This window comes from Ochotona curzoniae, unplaced genomic scaffold, assembly GCF_017591425.1.
Source record: "Ochotona curzoniae isolate NIBS_2020 unplaced genomic scaffold, NIBS_Ocur_1.0 contig_3819, whole genome shotgun sequence".
Taxonomy (NCBI): domain Eukaryota; kingdom Metazoa; phylum Chordata; class Mammalia; order Lagomorpha; family Ochotonidae; genus Ochotona; species Ochotona curzoniae.
In genome coordinates, this window is record NW_024466004.1 from 26654929 (window position 1) to 26676449 (window position 21521).

General features: G+C 38.5%; 1 protein-coding gene across 7 annotated transcripts in view; it reads left to right on the forward strand.

Annotated features, from left to right (window-relative positions):
• The window catches only part of SMAP1 (small ArfGAP 1), a 130765-nt gene that overhangs the window by 85282 nt on the left and 23962 nt on the right, over positions 1-21521 (forward strand). For 2 of the 7 annotated variants that reach the window (XM_040983613.1, XM_040983616.1), the window contains 3 exons: positions 2129-2209; positions 15721-15730; positions 17870-17947. In XM_040983613.1, coding sequence (XP_040839547.1) covers positions 2129-2209; positions 15721-15730; positions 17870-17947 — 169 coding nt within the window. Of the gene's footprint in view, positions 1-2128; positions 2234-15720; positions 15731-17856; positions 17948-21521 lie in introns of all 7 variants that reach the window. The other 5 variants (XM_040983612.1, XM_040983615.1, XM_040983611.1 and 2 more) reach the window with 3 other exon arrangements.

The window sequence follows — 21521 nt, forward strand, 5'->3', positions numbered from 1 at the left end:
AGTAGATGATATCTATATTTTGAAAACTCAAATTTCATAGACTGAGTACACTGTAAGGAGCAGATATTTATTTCTCATAGGTAAGGAGGCTGAGAATTCCAAAATGAAGATTCAGCAGATTCAGTGTCTTGTGTGAATGTACTTCCTGCTTTGTAGGATGGTACCTTTTTGTTTTGACCTCAAATTGCAAGAATGAAGGATTTTTTATGGGGCTACTTTTACAAGAGCACTAGTAGCACCCATTTGAACTCCGCCTTTATTAAGTAATCACCCTCTTATGACTCCCATGTCCTAATAGCATCATATTATGAATATCAGGGTGAGTGCAAGTGTTCAGAATATAACAATACCTAACGATTCTGAGAATTTATGGGAAAAAAATCAATTGATTTGAGCAAAATAAGCTAAAGTTACGGTAGTGTTTTAGTTGGTTGCATGATGTAGTACTCAGTGTAAGTGAACTTCCTTCTGCAGTGTGCCACGATTTGGAAGTGCACTTTGAGTACACACACTCACACACACACACACAGTTATTTGATTTTATTTATTTTTTACTTTTGAGAGGCAAAGGGATGTTCCATCTGCTCATCCATTTTCCAGCATCTAGGACTGGGTCAGACTAAAGCTCGGGAGCCAGGAACTTCATGCACAACTGGCATGTGAGTGGCAGGAAACAAGTACTTGAACCATCATCTGCCGCCTGTGAGGCTGTGTTGTGTTTGGTAGGAGGCTTGGTTAGAAGAGCAGAGCTAGCACTTGATCCCATGTATTCAGATCCCAAGTAGCAATGTAATGTGCTGCACCACAGTACCTATTACTGTTACTATTTTTAATCTTTAAGTTTTTTTTTTAAATGCAGGAAGAAAATGCTGAAACAAAGACAGAGGCAGACCCCCAGCTGAACAATTGACCTTCCCTTCATTGATTCACTCCCTAAATCAAAATTAGTGGCCAACTGGGATAGGTCGAAGCCAGGAGCCTCATTGCAATGTCCAGAATGGGTGACCCATGTATTTAACCTCGTCTTCCAAGTAGGGCGGCTGGGACATTAAGTGGTGCTCCATGAGATGTCAGTGTCTTATGTGGCAATTTAATTCACTATGCCACAACACTAGCCGGTGGTTGGTATCTTAATTGTTAGGCTAAATGCTTGTCTCATTCCTGAAGTTTTTAATCCTATCAGAATGCCACTATAGCGTATCTCAACAGCATTATACTAGTCAATTAACTAAGGTCCACAAGTACTATCTTTAATATTTTTAAAGAAAATTACATATTTACCTGTTTTCCTCAAATGCAAAACAATGATAATGAACAAAATTGGCAATATATTTAAAAAAATAAATTGATCTTACAACTTTTTCTTTTTTAAATATTTATTTTTATTGGAAATATGGTTATACAGAGGAAGAGAGATAGAGAGGAAGATCTTCCGTCCGACTGTTCAGTCCCTAAGCGGCCGCAATGGCTGGAGCTGAGCCAGTCTGGAGCCAGGAAACGGGAGCCAGGAGTTCTTCCAGGTCTCCCACGTGGGAGCAGGATTCCAAAGCTTTGGCTGTCCTTGACTGCTTTCCCAGGCCACAAGCAGGGAGCAAGATGGGAAGCAGGGTGCTGGAATTAGAACCGGTGCCCATATGGGTTCCCTGTGTGTGCAAGACAGACTTTAAGCACTACGCTATTGCTCCGGGCCCTGATTTTATAATTTTCTTCTCATTTACCTGTTACAGTTTGTCTTTATATGCGTGCTAAGGAAATTTGTTCTGTTGTTACTTTTTCTCCTTATTTAAAATTCAACGTTCCGAGACTATTAGGAAGTCTAACTTTATATAAGAATCTTAGGACAGTGGAGGACTCATTTGTTTGAAGTAAAGAAAAATAAATCCTAAAGTGTCAAAGCGGTTATGAATTGTCTCACTGAAGTTTTTAAGATACTCTTTATATGTCACCAATGTGTTACTGCAATGGGAATATGAATATGCTGTGTTTACTTCTATATTTCAGCAGCGTCCGTGTATTATGATTATTGAATATTTCCACCTTTCTAAAATGACCCAAATGATAAAATAAAAATGAATTAAATTGCTTTATTTTAAAAAGTAAACTTATCAAAATTTGGGCTATATTTTAGAAAGAAAAGGAAAAAAAAAAGGAAGAGAAAAAGAGAGAAAAGGAGCCAGAAAAGCCTGCAAAGCCACTTACTACTGAAAAGGTAATTTTTTCAAAAAAAATACCAGTGTACTCAAATATACGAATGACTTGGTAGGTATATCATTCATTTAACAAGTGATTATTAAGTGATTACTTTGTGGAAAGCATTTCCTTCTGACTTGTTCTATGTGCCTTGGAATCGATTACATATGTGTAAGTATAACTCAATCAAGTATTCTTTTGAATGGCATGGAGAATGATGTTTTAGCTTTCATGCAGAGAATTCAGTGGAATTTAGACAGTGAAGATACCATACTTGAAAGGGGCTTTAGAGAAGATGTGAGCATTTGACAACTTGAAGCAGAGTTAAGTTGGAAGGTTGGAGGAGTATATCAGTTTGAAACAACAGCTTGAAGACGGGGATGCAAACTGGAACAACATAAATAGGGGTATGCCTAGGATAAAGAGGTTTAAGAATGGTACATGTCAGTGATAGAAATTGAAAAAATAAAAAGGTTATAATGGTAGGTTAAACTCAAATTATTGATGTTTTATTGGTTTGGGGAAAGAAAGGCTTCCAAAGCTTCCCTTGAAACTATTTCAGAGGTGTGTGTATATGTATAAAATTATTTTATGATACGGTTTAATAGGTATAGGGTTTCCTTGCCTATGCTCCCTGTTTTCCCCCCTCAGCATTTTCCTTCGTTATTATAGTGGTATAGTTCTTCAGTAAAAATTAAAGTATTATTCTATTTAAGTACATTATGGAACTGTAGGTATAGATCATAATACAATATCTAGTATCATATTGTCAAGGAATATTTCACAGGAAGTCCTGCTTTTAGTTTTTTTATCCTAGGCATACCCCTCTGAGACAGTTGTGCTTGATGTGCCAATCTCTTATAATCCTCCATGTCATCCGGTGTTGGGAGGAATCTGGGCTCTTCCTCCTCCATTGTCTTCTTGATGGTGGTGGATCTTTCAGGATGAGGTCATGAAGTTGTCTTACTGGAGGGGCTTACTCTAGTGGATGGGGTCTAGGGCTTTACATTATGAGCAGGCACCCCAGGTTAATTTTTTAGTTCATAATTTTGTATGGTCTGTGAATTATATTTTAAATATTAAAATGACCCTTGGCAAAAAATCCTTCACTGAGGAAGCCAGCTGAATAGGCAAAGGGTAGGACAGGTAAGGGACAGTGCTATTTCACCCATCTAAAGGTTGGGCTTTGTAAATCCTAGTGTTCCTTGTTTTTTCAGAAGTTCAGTTGTTGTATAGTAAGTATTTGTAGGGTGAATGAGAACACATGTATTGAATGTATGAGAACCCATTCAGGTTATTTTTTTCTTTTTTCTTTATTATTAATAACATTGTGTTATGTGACACAGTTTTATAGGTACTGGGATTCCCCCCATCCCTCCTGTCACCCTCCCCCGAAGGTGGATTCCTCCACCTTGTTGTGTGACCACAGTTCAAGTTCAATTGAGAGTTTTTCATTGTAAGCATATACCAAGCATAGAGTCCAGCATCTTATTGTCCAGATAAGTTCAGCGGCTTCTTGGGGAGACCTTCTCTGGTCTGAAGGTAGAGCCAACAGAGCAAAAACCATTCAGGTTATTTTACATCCATCTTTTCAAACAAATTTTATTAACACTGAATAGTTATAAATATGTGATACAGTATAACCTTTTTATAAATGTATACAGTATGTACACATGATATCAAACTAATTTTTCCCTCTTGCTATAACTTTTAAGATTGGACCATTTGATCCTCTCCTATTATCTAAGAAAATAAATAATAGGCTGTTGTTAATTGTATTGACCTCAGTGTACTAACACTAGATGTTTATTTCCTCTGTTTTGCTGTGTTGTCCAACCTCCTACATGTGTCTTCTGGCTTTGTCACATGGGTGCATGAACCCAAGAACTTGGGCTAGTCTTCGCTGCCCTCCCTGATCACCAACAGGGAGCTGAATTGGAAGTGGAGCAGGTGTGACACAAACCAGAGCCCACTATGCCACTGTGCTGTACCGCTTCTGCCACAGTTTTCTAGGGTGCCATTTTATATTCTTTTGTGGCAGTTACAGTTGCTTTGAATTGTTCATCATAACTGGGTTTTGTCGTTTGAAAAAGACTGATATATATTCAAACAAATATACTCTTTTTGTTGATACTAAGTAGGCATGTAGAATGTCCTCAAAACTGAAAGCTTTCCTTAAAATAATAAGTAACTTAATTAGCTTGAGATACTTTTCACTGGCACGTGGAAAGTTCATTCAGTTTGGTTTGCTGTGTTCTGACTGATTAATATAATTCAGAATTTATTAAAATAAGAATTATCTTATAAAAAGCTGTATCAAATTGGTAGTTACCTCAATTTGTCAGTTGAATGCCCTCAAGTCTTAGAGGAAAGGGGAACTAGGTGACGTTTTAAAAGCTTTAGGAGTCTTGCTTAGTATTAAAGCAACTAATGAGAAAAAGTATGAGGACTGAGGCAAAAGAAAAAAAGAAACCTGTTAGATTATGTTACAGGCCTTGTACTGGATTGGAAACGTTTTTCCTTCACAGAACTTAAATGTTTTTGTAATCATCTAAAGCATTATTGCTAGTAAAGTAATAAAAAGGGAAAAATCCAATTACTTTAGCGGCAAAGCTTTCATTTCCTATTTAATGAAAGAAAGGCTTTTATTCACTAAGCATGCAAGCACTACAGCCTTTTTTAGTAAGTCAGAAATTTCTCTTAATAGAAAGTTAGGAATATGCTTCTCATTAAATGTTTGGATAGAAGGTAGTTTTAGTAAGGTTAAGTCTTTGCATAAGAGTTTTGTAGCTAACAATGCCTTGAAACTCCTAAGTAGCAGAAAAGTTAAACTTGTAACTGCTACTCAAAGACTATACCCCTGTGAAAATATGGGAAAAATAGCAGGAGTGGGAAAGCAGGGGAGGCCCAGTGAGGGAGAGGGAGGAGCCCCAATATCTACAAAACTGTGCCATGGAAAATACTGCTAAAAATGGGGAACAAAACGTTGTAGCTGAAGTGTGGATTAGTCATTGAAGATAACTAACATAATCACCAGTTACTTACCTTGTAATTAACATATGCCATTAATAGACACTATTTCAAACCATTTACATATACTATTTGATATTCTTCCCAACAGCTTCCTGACTCTGATGCTAGTGGTGTTTTCATTTATGTTGAGAGCATGAGAGATCCAGATTTGATGGCTTAATGTTGTTATCTAGCTATTGAGTACTGGCTACCTTAAAAATCGAATCCAGTCTACCTTCAAATTATCTGTTTTTATTCCATATGCCGTACTGCTTTTTAGTATAATAATACCAAAAAGTGATAGAGGAAAGAAGGGAGAATAGGTAAGGACACTGAATCAACACTTAATGCTCTCACTGCCATGCATTGTGCTAAGGGTTTTTATTTAAGCAATTCTCAGTTACCCTAGGAAGCTTTAGCATAGTTATCATATAGTGGACAAATGTAAGATTCAGAGACCAAAATTTGTTCAAGATTACTTATGATTTTATTAGAGAAGATGAATCAAAAAATGAAGATGTTGAGATTGCTTATCTTTTCATGAGTAACTGCCATGGGTTAGTGTAAAAAGCTGCTAATACTCATTAAGAAGTAGCAAGCTGTTAATATTTTTTAACAGAACATTTTTAGTAGTAGGTGTCCCTGGACTGACTGAAGACATTGTCTGTGCTAAGTTATAGCAGCTTAGTATAGTTAAAAAATTTATGAATGCTGGAGTCAGAAAATTAAAGCTTTGAAATTAAGCTATTCAGAGACATTGTCATTGTCTGATTATTTTTGGATAAGATGCTCATCTGCCTAATCCTGAAATAGGCACAGATTATTCAAAGTGAAGTGTGTGCTTGATTTGTGACACTGTTAGACGCTCTTGATGTGGTAGTGAACAATGAGACAAAATCCCTTCCTTTGTTGTGTTTACTCTCTACCAGGTTGATTTAGTTGTGATTTGTTTTTGGGAAATTGATGTTTCTATTATTGGTCTGATGCTTTCCCTCTATCAACTTGGTATTTGCTGATCTGCCTGACAGAGCTCATTTCCAAGAGCCCCTGTTTTTATTTATGTGCTACCTGGGCTCTTTGTGTGATCTTCAACTTATTGTTTCCCTGCATGCTCTAAATACAGTGTATTTTTTATCGAGTATCTTCTAAGTAGCAAGTCCTGTTATAGCTTTGGAGTGCAAAGATGTCATTAGAAAAAAAAAACCTACTCTATCTTCTAGGGCAGAAGGAGGAGAGAGGAGAAAACCTTTTTGTCTTCCACCTATGGTCTTTGCCCAATCCATTCCTCTACCCTCTTCCATAACAATTAATTGGCATAGCAGATGTATAAATGCTTACATAAGCAGATGTGTAAGTGCTCACTGTAGACATCTCTACCTCAGTCATCCGAAGGGAAGGAAGCAGAAAGGCGCGCTTTAGATGTATGTACACTTTGTTTTCTTTACCTTGCTTAATTTTTCTTGAGCTGTCAGTGCTGTTTTCATATCTTTTTTCATGTCTGTATTTGCATACTGTCACTAATATGCAAGAGGTCCTTATTAAAAAGGGTTCCTCTTGTCCTGCTTGGTCTTGTACTTGCTCACACCCACTTGTCACTCAGTAGCCATCTTAATTATCAGGTCAACTCTGCAAATTCACAGCACTCTAAGTAGCCCCAGTTTAACAGTGGCCCCAAAACATCGGGGTGTTGATACTGGTCAGCTTCATTGTAGTATTCTGGTACACATTGTTACCTGATTAGTGAAAAGGTTTACTGTTTCTAATTTATACATGAAGCTGCATCACAGGTATAGGATCTGGAATTGTCTCTACTTTGGGCATCTGCTTGAGATTTTGGAATTTTTTCTTTTACAAGACAGGGGCACTTCTATAATGCAGACAGCTCTCTAAGTTCACTATACTTCAGGGAGTGAATGGTTAGGATCAGAAACCAGAAAGCTTAAAATGAGAATCCAGCCACTGAGCCAACAGTGGAATATGTAAGCAGTGTAGTGTTCAGCATGCTTTTTCTTCCAGCTTATACTTTTTTTTTTTAAACTATTTCAAGTTTTTTTTTTTAAAGATTTATTATTTTTGTTGGAAAGTCAGATATACAGAGAGGAAGATCTTCCCTCCGATGGGTCACTCTCCAAGCAGCCATAATGGCTGTAGCTGCGCTGATCCAATGCCAGGAGCCAGAAACCTCTTCCAGGTATCCCATTTGGGTGCAGAACCATAAGCCTTTGGGCCATCCTCAACCGCTTTCCCAGGCCACAGGCAGGGAGCTAGATGGGAAGTGGGGCCACCACGACTAGAACTGGCACCCATGTGGATCCTGGCACATGCAAGGCGAAGACTTTAGCCACTAGGCTACCATGCTGTGCCCCCAGCTTATGCTTTTAATAACCTTTTTAAAAAGGAAGGAAAAGATGCAAACATGATAGGAAATATTTAGTCAAACTGTGGAAGACAGTTTATAGAAGGTACTGTCTGTTTCTATTGTAGCAAAATAGTCCTGGAAGGTAAGCTGGTAGTAAAACTTTGCAGCATTAGAATTGGATTAATACGGTGTTAATAATTTGCAGTATATTTTACCCTGAAGATTTATTTTTAATGTGAAATGCAGATTTATGGAGGGGGGGGGAAGAGAAAGAGAAAGAGATTGATCTTCCATCTGCTGGTTCAGCCCCACATGGCCATGTTAGTGAGAGCTCAGACAATCCAAAGCCAGGAACTTTCCCTGGAACTCCACAGGGTGCATGGACCAAGAACTTGGGCCATTCTCTGCTGCTTTAAAGCCCATAAGAAAAGAGCTGGATTGGAAGTGGACCAAGTGGGACGTGAACCGGTACCCATATAGGATGCTGGTGCTGCAGGTGGAGGACTAGCCTCTTTAGCTGCTGCACAGCCCCTGATTTATGTCTTCTAATACTTTTTCCTAGAATATCTATATGAGTTTTGCCATTTTTTGAAAGATGTTTTCCTGCACTGTAAATTGTGATTCAGTCATTATAGGCTGTGTGAAAATCTATGCAAAAGGCCCTTAATGAGCACTAAAGTGCTTCATTGGCTATTTCTATAGAGAGTTGGTATTTAATGCCCATACTGATTTCATTGGTGGACTTTAAAGCTAGTGAAGATGTAAATAATCTAGTTCAATCCCATTATAGATCAGGTTTGGGGAACCTTTCGTCCATGGGACATAAAAGGATAAGAAATAACTTGATCTGTCTCTGCCAAGGTAACCACAAATAGACTAAAAATACAATAGAGCTATGGTAGGTTAATTTTAAAGTATTTATGTGTTTGAAAGGCAGTTGTAAAGATAAAAGGAGAAGCACAAAGAGAAAAATCATCCATTTGCTAGTTCACTGCCCAGATGGTCACAAGAGTCAGGGGAAGACTAGGCTGAAGCCAGGAGCCCATATTCCATCCATGTCTGCACTTAAGTATAGGGGCCCAAATAACTGGGTCTTCTACAGTGAGCTGCTTTCCTAGCACACCACCAGGGGGCTGTGTCAGAAGTGAGGCAATTTGGACTTGATGGGATGCTAGCCCCAATCGCAGGATGATGTTCTAAGTCGATAATGTTGCATGGCCCTAAATAATGTTTTAACTCTCCAAGTGATACTTAGAGATACAAATGATTCTTAGATGAAGAAATGAGAGCCAAGTATGATTATACAGTCAATAAGTATGGCAGAACTTGAATCCCACAGCTCTTGATCGTAGTTTGAACCAGTCACAGCTTCTTACTATCTTTAATCTCTTGGAACCAACACTGCATATGCATGACCATCACTGGATGTAGTGTTTATTTTTAAAATAAGTTGACCATTTATGCTTACCTAAACCCTATCTAACCTATAGGGTTTAGATTTCAAAATTTTGGATTAGTGATGCTCAACCTTTCTATATATATATTTTAAAGATGTGTTAAGTGCATTTGTGTACACACGCACTCACACATGGAAAGAAAGATCCAACCTCTTGGGTCAGTCCTCATATACTTCTGATGGTCCCCAGGTGGGATTCAAGCTGTGAATCAGGAATGTAATCCAGGCCTCTCATCTTAGTGGTGGGAACTCAGTCACTTTAACCATTATTTCCTGCCTTCTTTGGTCTTCTTTAATAGGAAGCAAGAGTGAAGAATCAGAGCCCAGTATTCAGTACTCTGATTTGTGCTGGAGTTACTGTAAATTGTATCTACACTCTTGGGCTATGTACTTCAACCCAGAAAACATGGCACAAGGAAAAAAGACTTGTCATATTAACTACTATCACGGTGATACTGACATTCCAAATGAGTGCCAGTTCTATTCCTGGCTGTTCTACTTTAAATCCATCTACCTGATAATGTGCCTGGAAATGGAACAGAAGATGGCTCAAGTGCTTGAGCCCCTGCTGCCTAAATAGTGGATTCAGATGTAGTTCCAGGTTCTGGCTTCTGCCTGGCCCAGTCTGGCCTTTGCTGCCATTTGAGGAGTCCAGGTATGCAGGAGCTGTATGTCTCTCCTTCTGTGTAACACTTTCAAATAAATAACAATCTTAAAAAAAATAGTTTAATGTATAGTTTAATGTATATGTCCTTTCTAGTTGTATTATCTTACTGAATGTGAAGGAAGTATTGCAGATACAATAGTAATGTTTTAAGCTATAGTCAGTTTTTAAAGTAAGCTATAGTCAGTTTTTAAAGAACATTTTGAATCTCTAGTTCTTAGAATTTCATGTTCTTGTATATTAATTCTATTAATTGGCCAACTGAAGAATAGCAAACCGCATTGTTTAAAAAGATTAGGAATGGCAATAAATGTAGAAATTGGAACCCAAAAAAGTTTTGATTCAGTTATATTTTATGTAGCAACATGGATCATAGAAGATGGTACAGTGAAACTTTGCTAATAAAAGCTTTAATAATTTGAATGAGACATCTCAATATGAATCTAAGGAAGTTGCATTTTATAAAATTGCTTTATCTAAGTAAGCCTATGCTTTTGCTTGTTAGAAAATTTTATTTGCCAAGTTGATAGATTGCCCAGTATTATCCACTCATAGTTGACTGCTTTCCTCATTTACTAGGAGCAGATTGCCTCTGTGTTTCCGGTAGCAGGAGAATTTAAAGTGCAGTGATTTATACATAATGTCTACCAAGTCTGAGCAGATATGAAATACCAAAGGATGACAGTTTTATGAAGGAAAATGTGGTCATCAAGCTATCAGTTGACTGTTAAATTTCACTATAGTAGTCTCTGCCCATAAATCCTGACAACGCAGTAGCATCTTTATTCTTAATCTTATAAAGTTTGACTTTAAGATATTACAAACTTTGGGTTTATGAGAGCTGTATTTCAAAAGCCTTAAAATTTTTTGTTATGCTATACCATAGGACAAAAGAACAAATTAATGGCTTATATATTAATATTTTGGTGATTTACTCCTGTATCCTGATATTCTTTTGAATGATAATATCTTTATTTTAGAGTTACACAAAGTGAAATAGATCTTCCATTGTTGGTTCATGGAACTCAGTGGCCAGGCTGGGCCAGACCCAAGCCAGGAGTTAAAAGCTTCAACCAGGTCTACCACATGGGTTCAGGATTCCATGGACTTAGGCTGTTTTCTGCTGCTTTCCCAGGCATGTTAACAGGGAGCTGGATCAGAATTAGAGCAGCTAAGAGCTCTAGCTGGTGCACATATAGGAAACTGACATTGCAGGCAGAGGCTTATTTAATACCACAATGCTGGTCCCAGTATTATAACAGTTTTTTTTTTTTTTAGGATCATGACTTCTTGTGTAATAGGCAAATCTTAGAGAAAGCAGACATCTTCTTGAAGATTATTTTCAATTTAGGAGAATTTATCAGGAAACCATGTGTGTTGCACATCTGTTTAATTGTTAACTAAAATGTGTTTAGAATTTTACTTAATTTTGCTTTAAAGGCAGAGGGGTAAGTAAGAGGAAGAAAATGATGGAGAGAGAAAAAGGCAATCAGATTTTCCATCTGCTACTTAACTCAAAATATGTGTAACGATCAGGAACTTCCAAAACTCCAATTGCATCTCCCATATGCATGGCAGATCCCAAATGCTTGATCCATCAGCTTTTGCCCCACAAAGTATGCATTAACAGGAGGAGGGTGGGAAATGGGGCAGAGATCCTAACCCAAACACTGTGTATCGGCTGCAGTTCTAGAGGGAACTTACTGTGCCAAGTGCCTGCCTCCACCAAAGTATTTATGGAAATTTGTTTAAAGTTCTGTGAACATTAACGAGAGATCAGCAAATGTGAGGAAATGTCAGATAGTATGTAGGGAAAAAAGGTTAAAAAAGGTTTATTTTGGTGCATTTTTTTGGTAACACTGCATAGTTTTTTCGTAATACATATACCCCATGAAGTTTTTGAAGGCCACTACTACAGTTTGTTTTAGTCACAAGATGTGATTTTTCAGGATGAACACAGAATACAGCTTCTATTAAGTCCAGATTATGTAAATCTATCCCATGTCTTCGATGCTGTATAAGGGACAAGAAGAAAACTTTTCTAAACTTGATCATCTTAAATACTTGGTTTTTGGACCTGGCGCAGTAGCCTAGTGGCTGGGGTCCTTGCCTTGCATATGCTGGGATCCCATATGGGCACCAGTTCATGTCCCAGCTGCTCCACTTCCCATCCAGCTCCCTGCCCGTGGCCCGGGGAAGCAGTGGAGGACGGCCCAAAGCCTTGGGACCCTGCACCTGTGTGGGAGACCAGGAAGAGGCTCCTGGCTATGGATTGGCATAGCTCAGGCCATTGCGGTCACTTGGGGAGTGAATCAACAGCCAGAAGATCTTCTTTGTCTCTCCATTAAAATTAAATAAATCTTTAAAAACAAAAATTCCACTTGATTTTTGAAATGCTAGATTATATAATGTGCCAAATAAAGGAGACTTACCCTTACCTGTTTCTTCCCAGTTCATTATCTGAGATCATTAATATTCCCCTTCTATCAAAAACTGAGTATCTGCCTTGTCAACTTTAACAATATGACATTATTGGGCAGCCCTAGCAGTGAATTGATTCAATGGCTGGAGGTAGTGCTTATTTGAAATAGGCTTTACCTCACAATTTAATGATCGTATTGGGTTGAATATATAATATAATGGAGTAAAACACAAAACATAGACCATAAAAATTGTATAAGTACTTATACACAGACTACATTCTGGAGTTTCAATACAAATGTGGTTTATATATATATAAAATATTTGTTCTGATCAAATTAGGATAGTCAGCATTTCCCATTTTTGACATTACTTTATAATTAATAGTGGTTGAATTTATATATATCTTTGTTTATGTAATTGTACATTTTAGGGTTTTTTTGAACCGTGGCAATTGCAATATTACAGAAACATTTGTTTTTCTCTAGTCTATAATTTTAGATATTATTAGCCCCAAACTAAGTAATTTTTCCTTCTGCAAAAAGCCTTGCAAGAGTAGTTACTAATCAAAATTGCTTTTCAAGTGCTGTTGAATAGTTGTGTAGACAATGTGTTTTTATTGGTATTTAGCTACAAAATATAAGCTGTTTGTTTACCTGTGTAGAATTTTAGGAAGATTTCTTAGCCGTTGTTGTGCTTTGTTGTATCTCTGGCTGTTTCATAGTTAGAATAAAGAGGTTAATTTATTAGGTTTCTGATTATGTATAGAGGAGTGTGACATCTGAGTTCAATCTTGGTAGCTCTCATTACTATGTGTAAGTAGTACTTAGGTTACTGTGAAACAGAAAAGTAACATCAAAAGTTACTTCAGTATGACATCAGTATGTTCAAGTTACTACTTCACTATGACTGGAAGATGGAGATGCCAATTGTGATTAATGTATGGTTTGTTTAAATCCATCTGGAATAGCCAACTCTGTACTAGTAAGTTTGGGGCATAAACAATCTTCACTAATAATTTGACCTGTTGTAGAAACAAGAGAAACTTCTCTAATGATTTTGTTAAGCACTCTATTAAGAATTAATTTAACACTAGGATTTAGTTTTGTGAAAAAAACGCAAAAAAGTTTCTTTGTAGGGATGAGCATTTGGCATAGTGTTTAAGACTTAGCACAGCAGCATCACATATTGGAGTGCCTGAATTCAGGTGTGGGTTCTGCACCCCCTTCTAGTTTCTTAACACACTCTCCAGGATGCAGCATTGCTGTCTTAAGTTACGCAGGAGACCTGGACTGAGTACCTGGCTTTGCATTTTGACCTTACCCAACTGTGATTATTACAGGCATTTGGAAACAGGTATATAAAATGTTTTTTTTGTTTTTTTTTTTTTTTTTCAAATTTTAACCTCCCTTTCAAATATAATAGTTCTGATTTGGTGGCAAAATGCCTCATAAATGAGAATTTGAATTTGGATTTACAGGAAACTTATCTTGGGGACCAGCATTGTGGTTTTGCAGGTTTAATCTCCTGCAATGATTGTATCCCATTTGTGAGTTGGTTTGGGTCCTGGCTATTCCACTTCCAATATGGCTCCCTGCTGATGGCCTGGGAAAGCAGAGGAAGATGAAATAAGTGTATGGGCCCTTGAACCTATGTGAACGACCTAGATGAAGCTCTAGGCTCCTGGCTTTGGCCTAGCCCAGCTGTGCCTGGTGGGGGTGTTGGTGAACTAGTGTGTTGGGGAGATCTCTGTTATCTCCATTTCTCTTTGTAACTCTGCCTTTCAAATAAGTACGTTCTGAAAACAAAACAAAACAAAACAAAACAACCTGAAAATCTTCCAGATTGTTAGAACATTGGAAGTAAACAGGAGTAAGACCAGTACAGGTTTTGTTGTTCACTGCATTTTCCCCTGGAACATTCTGGGTTTTACTGATCAGAAAAAAATAAGAATGTTTGTTACACTGTTTGTTTTTGATAGAGTATCTGAGATTTAGTGTGCATAATATATGAATTTGGCTAGATTATGTAGGTTTCTTTTCAGAATTTTGTTTGAAAGGCAGATTTACAGAACAGAAGGATTATCTTCCATTCACTGGTCCATTTCCCAGATGGCCACAGTGGCTGGAGCTTAGCTGATCTGAAGTGCAACATGGGTACAGGATCCCAAAGACTTGGGGCATCCTCCACTGCTTTCCCAGACCACAAGTAGGGAGCTGAATGGAAAGTACCAGCCAAGACACAGATTGGTACCTATTTACATTGCTGGCACCTGCAAACAGTAGATTAGCTGGTTGAGCCATGGAACTGGGTTTGTTTTCAACTTACATTTTGTTCTGATTTTAAACAATTAACTATGTGTTAAATTTTAAATGTCTTTAAAATGTAAGACCCTTTCCCAGAGTATTAAAGGGCAGTGCAAATATGCCTCAGTAAGCTTTCAGGATGATATCCTGGAACATTTGAAGTTTGCGTGCTTGTGGCCTCTATCCCTATATTCCTTTGCACATTTGGATAGTTGCATAACAGGTTGTCTAGTAAAAGCTTAAAAGGGAGGAAGGAAGACTGTTCTTCATAATTTTAAGTAATCGGGTGAAAAGAATTGTTTACTTCATTACTGCAAGTCATGTCTTTGAAATTATTTTGAGTTCCTTTTTGATAAATAGCATAAATCTCAGGTTGAAAAGTAAGCATGTAGAAAGGATTATGTGAAACCCCTTTAAAATATATATGGTTATAAAGTGATGTTTTTGTATTAGTGATGGTTATTAAATCAGTGGTGGTAATCTGATGAATAAAAGTAATTTTAAATCAGAAAGTGAGTAATATAAAAATATTTTTAGAAATTACATATTGATAATTGAAGAAAAAGTGAACTTAGTAACAAAGTTGTGAATTTGGGTAGTTATAGAAGGATTGATTTTATAAAATTGGTTTGAGATATGAGGGAATGATTGAATGTTTTATTTTTTTAGTTTAAGAGAGGTGGATGTTCAAGCTCATAATTCAGTGGTTGAAGGTTATTTCTTTTTTTCTTTTTGTATGTGTGTGGGTAAGACTATTATTTCCACATTGTTTTTGTCATGTATCTGGGGCAAAGGGGGAGATAAAAGGAGAAGCCCCACCAGCCACCCACCCATCCCAGGTCCCTGATGTGGGGCATGCTCCGAGGGTCTTGCCCAAGTGGTTTTGATAGTTCAGCAGTTATGAATTGCTGCCAGTTTTGCCATTCCAAGCACAATGAGGTCACTGCAGAATCCACTGATTGACATAGTCTATCTTAGAGTCTCCATTTGCCCAGTTTTTCACTGCCAGCATATGGCTGAGATAGTTGACTGACTTGTTCTGTTCTCTGTCTTTTCATGCCTAGGGTTCTGAGTTCAGCAGTTCAATTGGGGAGATCCCCAAAGAAACTTTGTCTGAGGTGTTCCCAGATCAGATTCTTGTGTGTACTAGCAAGTACAGGGCCCAGCACAGTCCATCCCTGCAATCAGCTGGTGGTTGCAATTGCTGGTTCGGTTTTGTTTCCAGTTCTGTCTTCCACTGGAATCAGTGGGTGTTACAGTCCAGCTTGATTCTACCCAGCATACACTCGGCCCTCGCATAAACCAGCGGGAGCTGCAGCCTAGTCAGAGCGACCCACTATAACCCCCACCAGGTCCGCCCCCTATCCTGGTTTGCCAGTATGTGCAGCAGACTAGTCCAGTCTGTCCCACATCCCATTCAACTCTCATACATGTCAGTGGGCATTGAAGCCTCGTTAAACCCAACCAGCTCGACTATTCAGCCCACACACATGCTGTTGGGTGCCTTTCTGTCTAGCCACCCCAGCCTCTGTCCTAGTTTTTCGTGCCCTCCCATGGAAGTGGTAACCCAAGAGGGAGGAGCCCACTATTTCCCTCCCAGGCCTCTCCCACTCCCAGATTATGCACTCCCAGATAGTTCTGTGGTTTGATTTGACAGAACTAACCCCCAGTGCCAGCTTCTTCCAGCTGATGTTGTGACTAAGCCCAACCAACCCTCACCCACTCTAATTGTAGTTTGCACCAGTAGCAATAATCAGCCCAGCCTGACTTTTCCCTGATCTAGGCCACATGAGGCCTACAGGTGTTGTAGCCCTGCCTGGTCTGATCTGCCCCCATCCCAGCTCATGCTCTCCAATGGGAATAGCTGTCCAGCAGGGGTGACCCCTTACTCCCCCTGCTGGTTCCACGCCCTCCCTCCCTCCCTGGTTCTCACGCATGCTGGTTGGGCGCTGCAGTCACATCTGGTACAGGTCACTTCACCTTGGCATTCCTTATTGTGCACTGGTTTTTGTCACGACCAAACCTGGCTTGACCCACACTCTGTTCTGGTGCTCGGATTTGCCAGTGGATGACGTGAACTGATTCAGCCTGGTCTTCCCTGACCCCTGCCAAATGTATGCCAGTGGGTAACTTTCCATAACCTATTCTGGGCTGTTTCCTATCCGTGTTTCTTGCACTTACCTGCAGGGTCTGTGTCCTGCCAGAGGAGTTGCCCAGGCTCCTCCATCAGAACCTCTCCCAATGCCAGATTTCATGCATACCAGTGGGTCCATGAGACAGCCTTACTCAGTTCACGTCCTGTTCTAGCAGGAACAGTGGTTTTTTCCTGACTGGCCTGGTTGAAAGTCATTTCATCCTTACACAGGGTTTCTCTTGTGTCAGCTTGGAATGTAACTGTGACTTTAACTGCTGAGAATGAGAATACTGTATTTCAGAAGTCATTAATAGGTTGGGCTTGTGATGAAAATCAAAGAACTTTTTTTTTCAGCTTTTTCCTGGTACAGTGGTGTCTTGCCAGCCATGAATATGGGTGATGGGGGAGCAGTGCATTTGAGGCTTCAAGCCCAAATATTGCCAGAGTCCAGCTCCAGCCGAGTTTGGAACTCGAGAAGGGTGCATGGAATAGGCATAGAGAGAAAAGAAATGGACCGCTACAATTTCAGCATTATAATGGACACTGCAAGAAAGCTGTCCCCTTTTTTATACAGAAGCAGACACAATCTCTGGCACAGACTTTTGATGTCATGGTCAAGTGGGTGTTTCCAAGGATAATTCTGCCAATTATTTCACCTTAAAGCTCTCAAAAGAAGTTTTGAGTCAGTAACATTTCTATTACAATCCTCATTCTACAACTTAATCTTAATTCAGTTAAGGGAGGAAATTCATCACAAAAATGGGGAAACTAAAGACCAAGGATGATCAATTGGGGGCAGCAGAGACAGCATGAATTGTAAAAGGCCTTTGGCAAGACTTAGCAGCAGCATCAACTTCCAAGCTCACATTGATAGTAAAGACCAACTCCCACAGTGGCAAACAATGCCTAAATAGATTACAAAATTCTCAGCGCGGTTTTCCGGTGTCCATGCAAAGGGAGGTAGACCGCTTTCATGTGGTTGTAGAGACATCCCCTGGGCCCTGCCATGCAGCGGGAAATTCCTTGCGACCTTGCCTGCAATGGAACAGTTCTTTTCACACCTTTGTGTCCCCCACACCCACTGCACAGACCCTAGCAAAGTATAGGAAGAATCAGATGTGTTTAGACATGATTTTAGGGTCCTGTCACAAATTAATTAATCATATATACTTGCTCTTGATATAACGGTAAACGGTCTGGGCTTCATTATAAATGTTTGCTATGTTTCTTTATATATGCTAGCTACATCAAAGGCATATTGTTTATTGATACTTGTTTGATAAAAATTAATAAATATAATCTTCTATTTTAAAACTACAGAAAAAAGAAGATCAACAATTAGAACCTAAAAAAAGTACCAGCCCTAAAAAAGCTGCAGAACCCACTGTGGATCTTCTAGGACTTGGTAAGTAATAATAATAAGTCATCACTAGAGTTCTAAAACAACTGAAACCTTCAAGATGATGGCTCTAGCCTGAGTATACCATAAGACACCTATTACCTGAATTTGAAAGTGGTTTGTTTGGCTTACTGAGCTCTCACAAAAAAAGAGATGTTTAATAAGGAAGCCAGTGTATGTCAGTGCTCTCCTCATTGATGCACACATAATGAGTTCCTAGGGGGAAAAGGAGATGTGAAAGCAGTCTTCAAAGACTTTTGGTAGATGTGACATCTCAGCATTTTAAATAGAAAAATAGTGGTTCACCCCCTCCACGAGCACCATCTTTCTCTCTGGTTTTATAGAGAATGTTTCCCTTTACAAAATAATTCTGAAAAAGCTTTACTGTAAATAACATTAAAATGTAATTTTTGATAACTTAAATAGCAGATTTTATACCCAAATCTAGGGGCTTATTGTATGTAAATATAACTGATGAGAATAAAAAGGGGTCATTTTAATTTAATATTTATTCTCATGGCTGATGGAAAATATGAGGGGTTTGAAAAGTTTTTGGAATATGGTACAAAATGTTGAAATTCATATATACAAAGTGTCTTTAGAAAATTAATGGTAAACACATGCTATGAAAAAGTGCATGGATTTCTTTTGTTTTGTTAAAAAGTACAAGAATCCTTATTGTTTTAGAAGCAATGTTGAGCATACAGTTCAATATTTAAAAAGAGACGCCATATATAAACTAATGGTTTAAACATTTGAAGGGGCCCGGCACGGTTGCCTAGTGGCTAAAGTCTTCCCCTTGCATGTGCAGGAATTCCATGTGGGTGCTAGTGCATATCCTGGCTGCTCTACTTCCCATCCAGCTCCCTGCTTGTGATCTGGAAAGAAGTCGAGGGCAGCCCAAAGCCTTGGGACCCTGCTTCGTGTGGGAGACCAGGAAGAAGCTCCTGACTCTTGGCTTTGGACATGCTCAGTTCTGGCCTTTGCAGCCACTTGGGGAGTGAAGCAGTGGACAAAAGATTTTTTATTCTGTCTGTCCCCTCCATAAATCTGCTTTATATAAATAAACCTTTTTTTAAAAAGGCATGGAAAGTGTTTACATGTACCAATTTTTTCTAAAACATGAAAAACATCCAAAGGCGAATATAGTATACCACCAAGGTGGAAACCAATAAAACAAAAATTGCCAAAGATAAAGAGCATGTGGCTATGGAAAATAATATTATAAATAGGCTTATATATACAATTTAAATTATATAGAATATTATATATTAATGTATAAATTATTATATATCGATTATATTATATATGATATAAAATAATATTATAAATAGCCTTATATAAACCTGTCCACGTAAAATACAGGTACTTGAGCCAACTTCTGGTTTTTTTCCCAAGTGCATTAGCAGGGAACTGAATCAGAAGCAGGTTGACTGTGTCTGTGCCCATATGGGATGCTAGTGCTGCAGGAGCAATGTGTTAATTACTTTTTTCCATAAACTTTTTTTTTAAAGATTTATTTATTTATTTATTGGAAAGTCAGATATACAGAGAGGAGGAGAGACAGAGGAAGATCTTCCGTCCGATAATTCACTCCCCAAGTGACTGCAATGGCTAATGCTATGCCGATCCTAAGCCAGGATCCAGGAACTTCTTCCGGATCTCTCACATGGGTGCAGGGTCCCAAGGCTTTGGGCCGTCCTCAACTGCTTTCCCAGGCCACAAGCAGGGAGCTGCATGGGAAATGGAGCTGCTGGGATTAGAACTGGCACCCGTATGGGATTCTGGCATGTTCAAGGTGAGGACTTTAGCTGCTAGGCCACGCTGCCGGGCCCTTCCATAAACTTTTTAATATTCCCTTGCATGCTATCTGGTATGATAAATAAATAGGTTTCACACAAGAGGTGCTTATTCTTTGCTTATGAACAGATATTATCAGTTTATTTTTATATATTTTTTTCTCTTCCTTATGAAAGAATTGGCTTGATTTTTTTAATTTTAAGATTTTTTTTTTTTAAGATCTAGGCCCTTCCCCCACCCCCCGCCTTTGGAGAAAGGTTGACAACTAAAGTAAACTAGTTGAAAAAAACAGACCTCATTTACTATTAAATTTTTTTTGTTTTAAGAATTAGAGTTGAATGTTTTATTTAGACCTTGGGAATCTGGAATATCATATGTGTATACTCCCTAGAGGTAAAATTCACCTATGATGAATGTAGTACATTAGAAATATAAAATATAACTTTAATTTTAAAAGCAGAGCTTCAGTTCAGGGGCTGTAAGTACAATTGTGTTGAATTCTTGGCCACATAATTTCTGTATTTATTTTCATTTGTGGTTAAATAAGAGAGAAAGAAAAAAGATTTATTGCCAAGGTAAGAAAATATCTTAGATTATATGCATTGTTGTCTTTTATGACAGAATTTTTTCACAGTCTGAATACTCAGTTTTATTAGTTTGCAATTTGGAAATGTAAGATATAGGCTAGCTCTGATTCTTGTCCTACACTTCCAGATTCTCATTAATTTATCCAATATTTATTTATCCACTGTGTGTCCAGGCACTATTGTACATACTAGGGAGACAGTTCTAAAAGGAGATCAATAACAGTCCTTGTCCACTGGAAGCTTTCCATTTGGCACATAGTGAATAAATAGTTAAGCAAAAGATGGATTGTATGTAGTCAGTGCTATAGATAAAACAAAAATGCGTAGTTGTAATTTTTCAAGTGGGTGGATGGGGAGGTATCATTGGAAGAAAAAGAGAATGTGAATATTTGGATGAGTGGGTGGCAGCATCCAAACAGAACAAGTGAAAATCATGGTCTGTAGCATTCTATTTGCCGTGTACAGGACCAGCAAGGATGACAGTGCAGCTGAGGTGGATTGGTCTGAGGGGCAGTGATGACAGGACAGATGTGGTGTAAGGGGTGAAGAAAGGGGCATGCTGGTTGAGATAGTGATTTGCCTTTTACTCTTAGTGGCTTGGAAACACATTGGAGAGGTTTGTCAAGAAGTTAAGAATTTACCTTTAAAGAACTGTTGCAGCTTCCTGTGCTGAGACTAGATTGTAGGAGGGCAAGTCTAGCATCAAGGAAACCGTTGCCATAATACTGAGGAAAGATGACGATGGCTTATGCTGACTGGTGGCACTGGAATATTTAGGATGTAGCGTGACTCTAGATTCATAAAACCAGCAATTTACTGACTGGCTATGAGAAGTGAGGGAAGAGGGGAGAATTAAGGATGGTACAAAGTATTTTTGACTTGAGCAAGCAAAAAGATGTTAGTTTTCATCCACCCTGTCACAAAGTTTACCAGAGATTTGGGTATGCAGTACTGTTGATCTGCTGGCTGTTCTAGCTTGTTGCAAATAGCAGAAAACTCCAAAATCTTGGGGTTCAATAGCTACCATTTATCCAGACAGTTGGAGAACTTCATAAAGCAGCATCTTCAAATGAGAATCAAGGTACCTTTAGAGCAAGAAAGTAAAGGAAATGTTTAGAGATGTTAAGGATATATAGGAGAAGTTGCAGATGACGTACAGTGGGTGGGCTTTGGATCATATAAAAGTGTTCCAT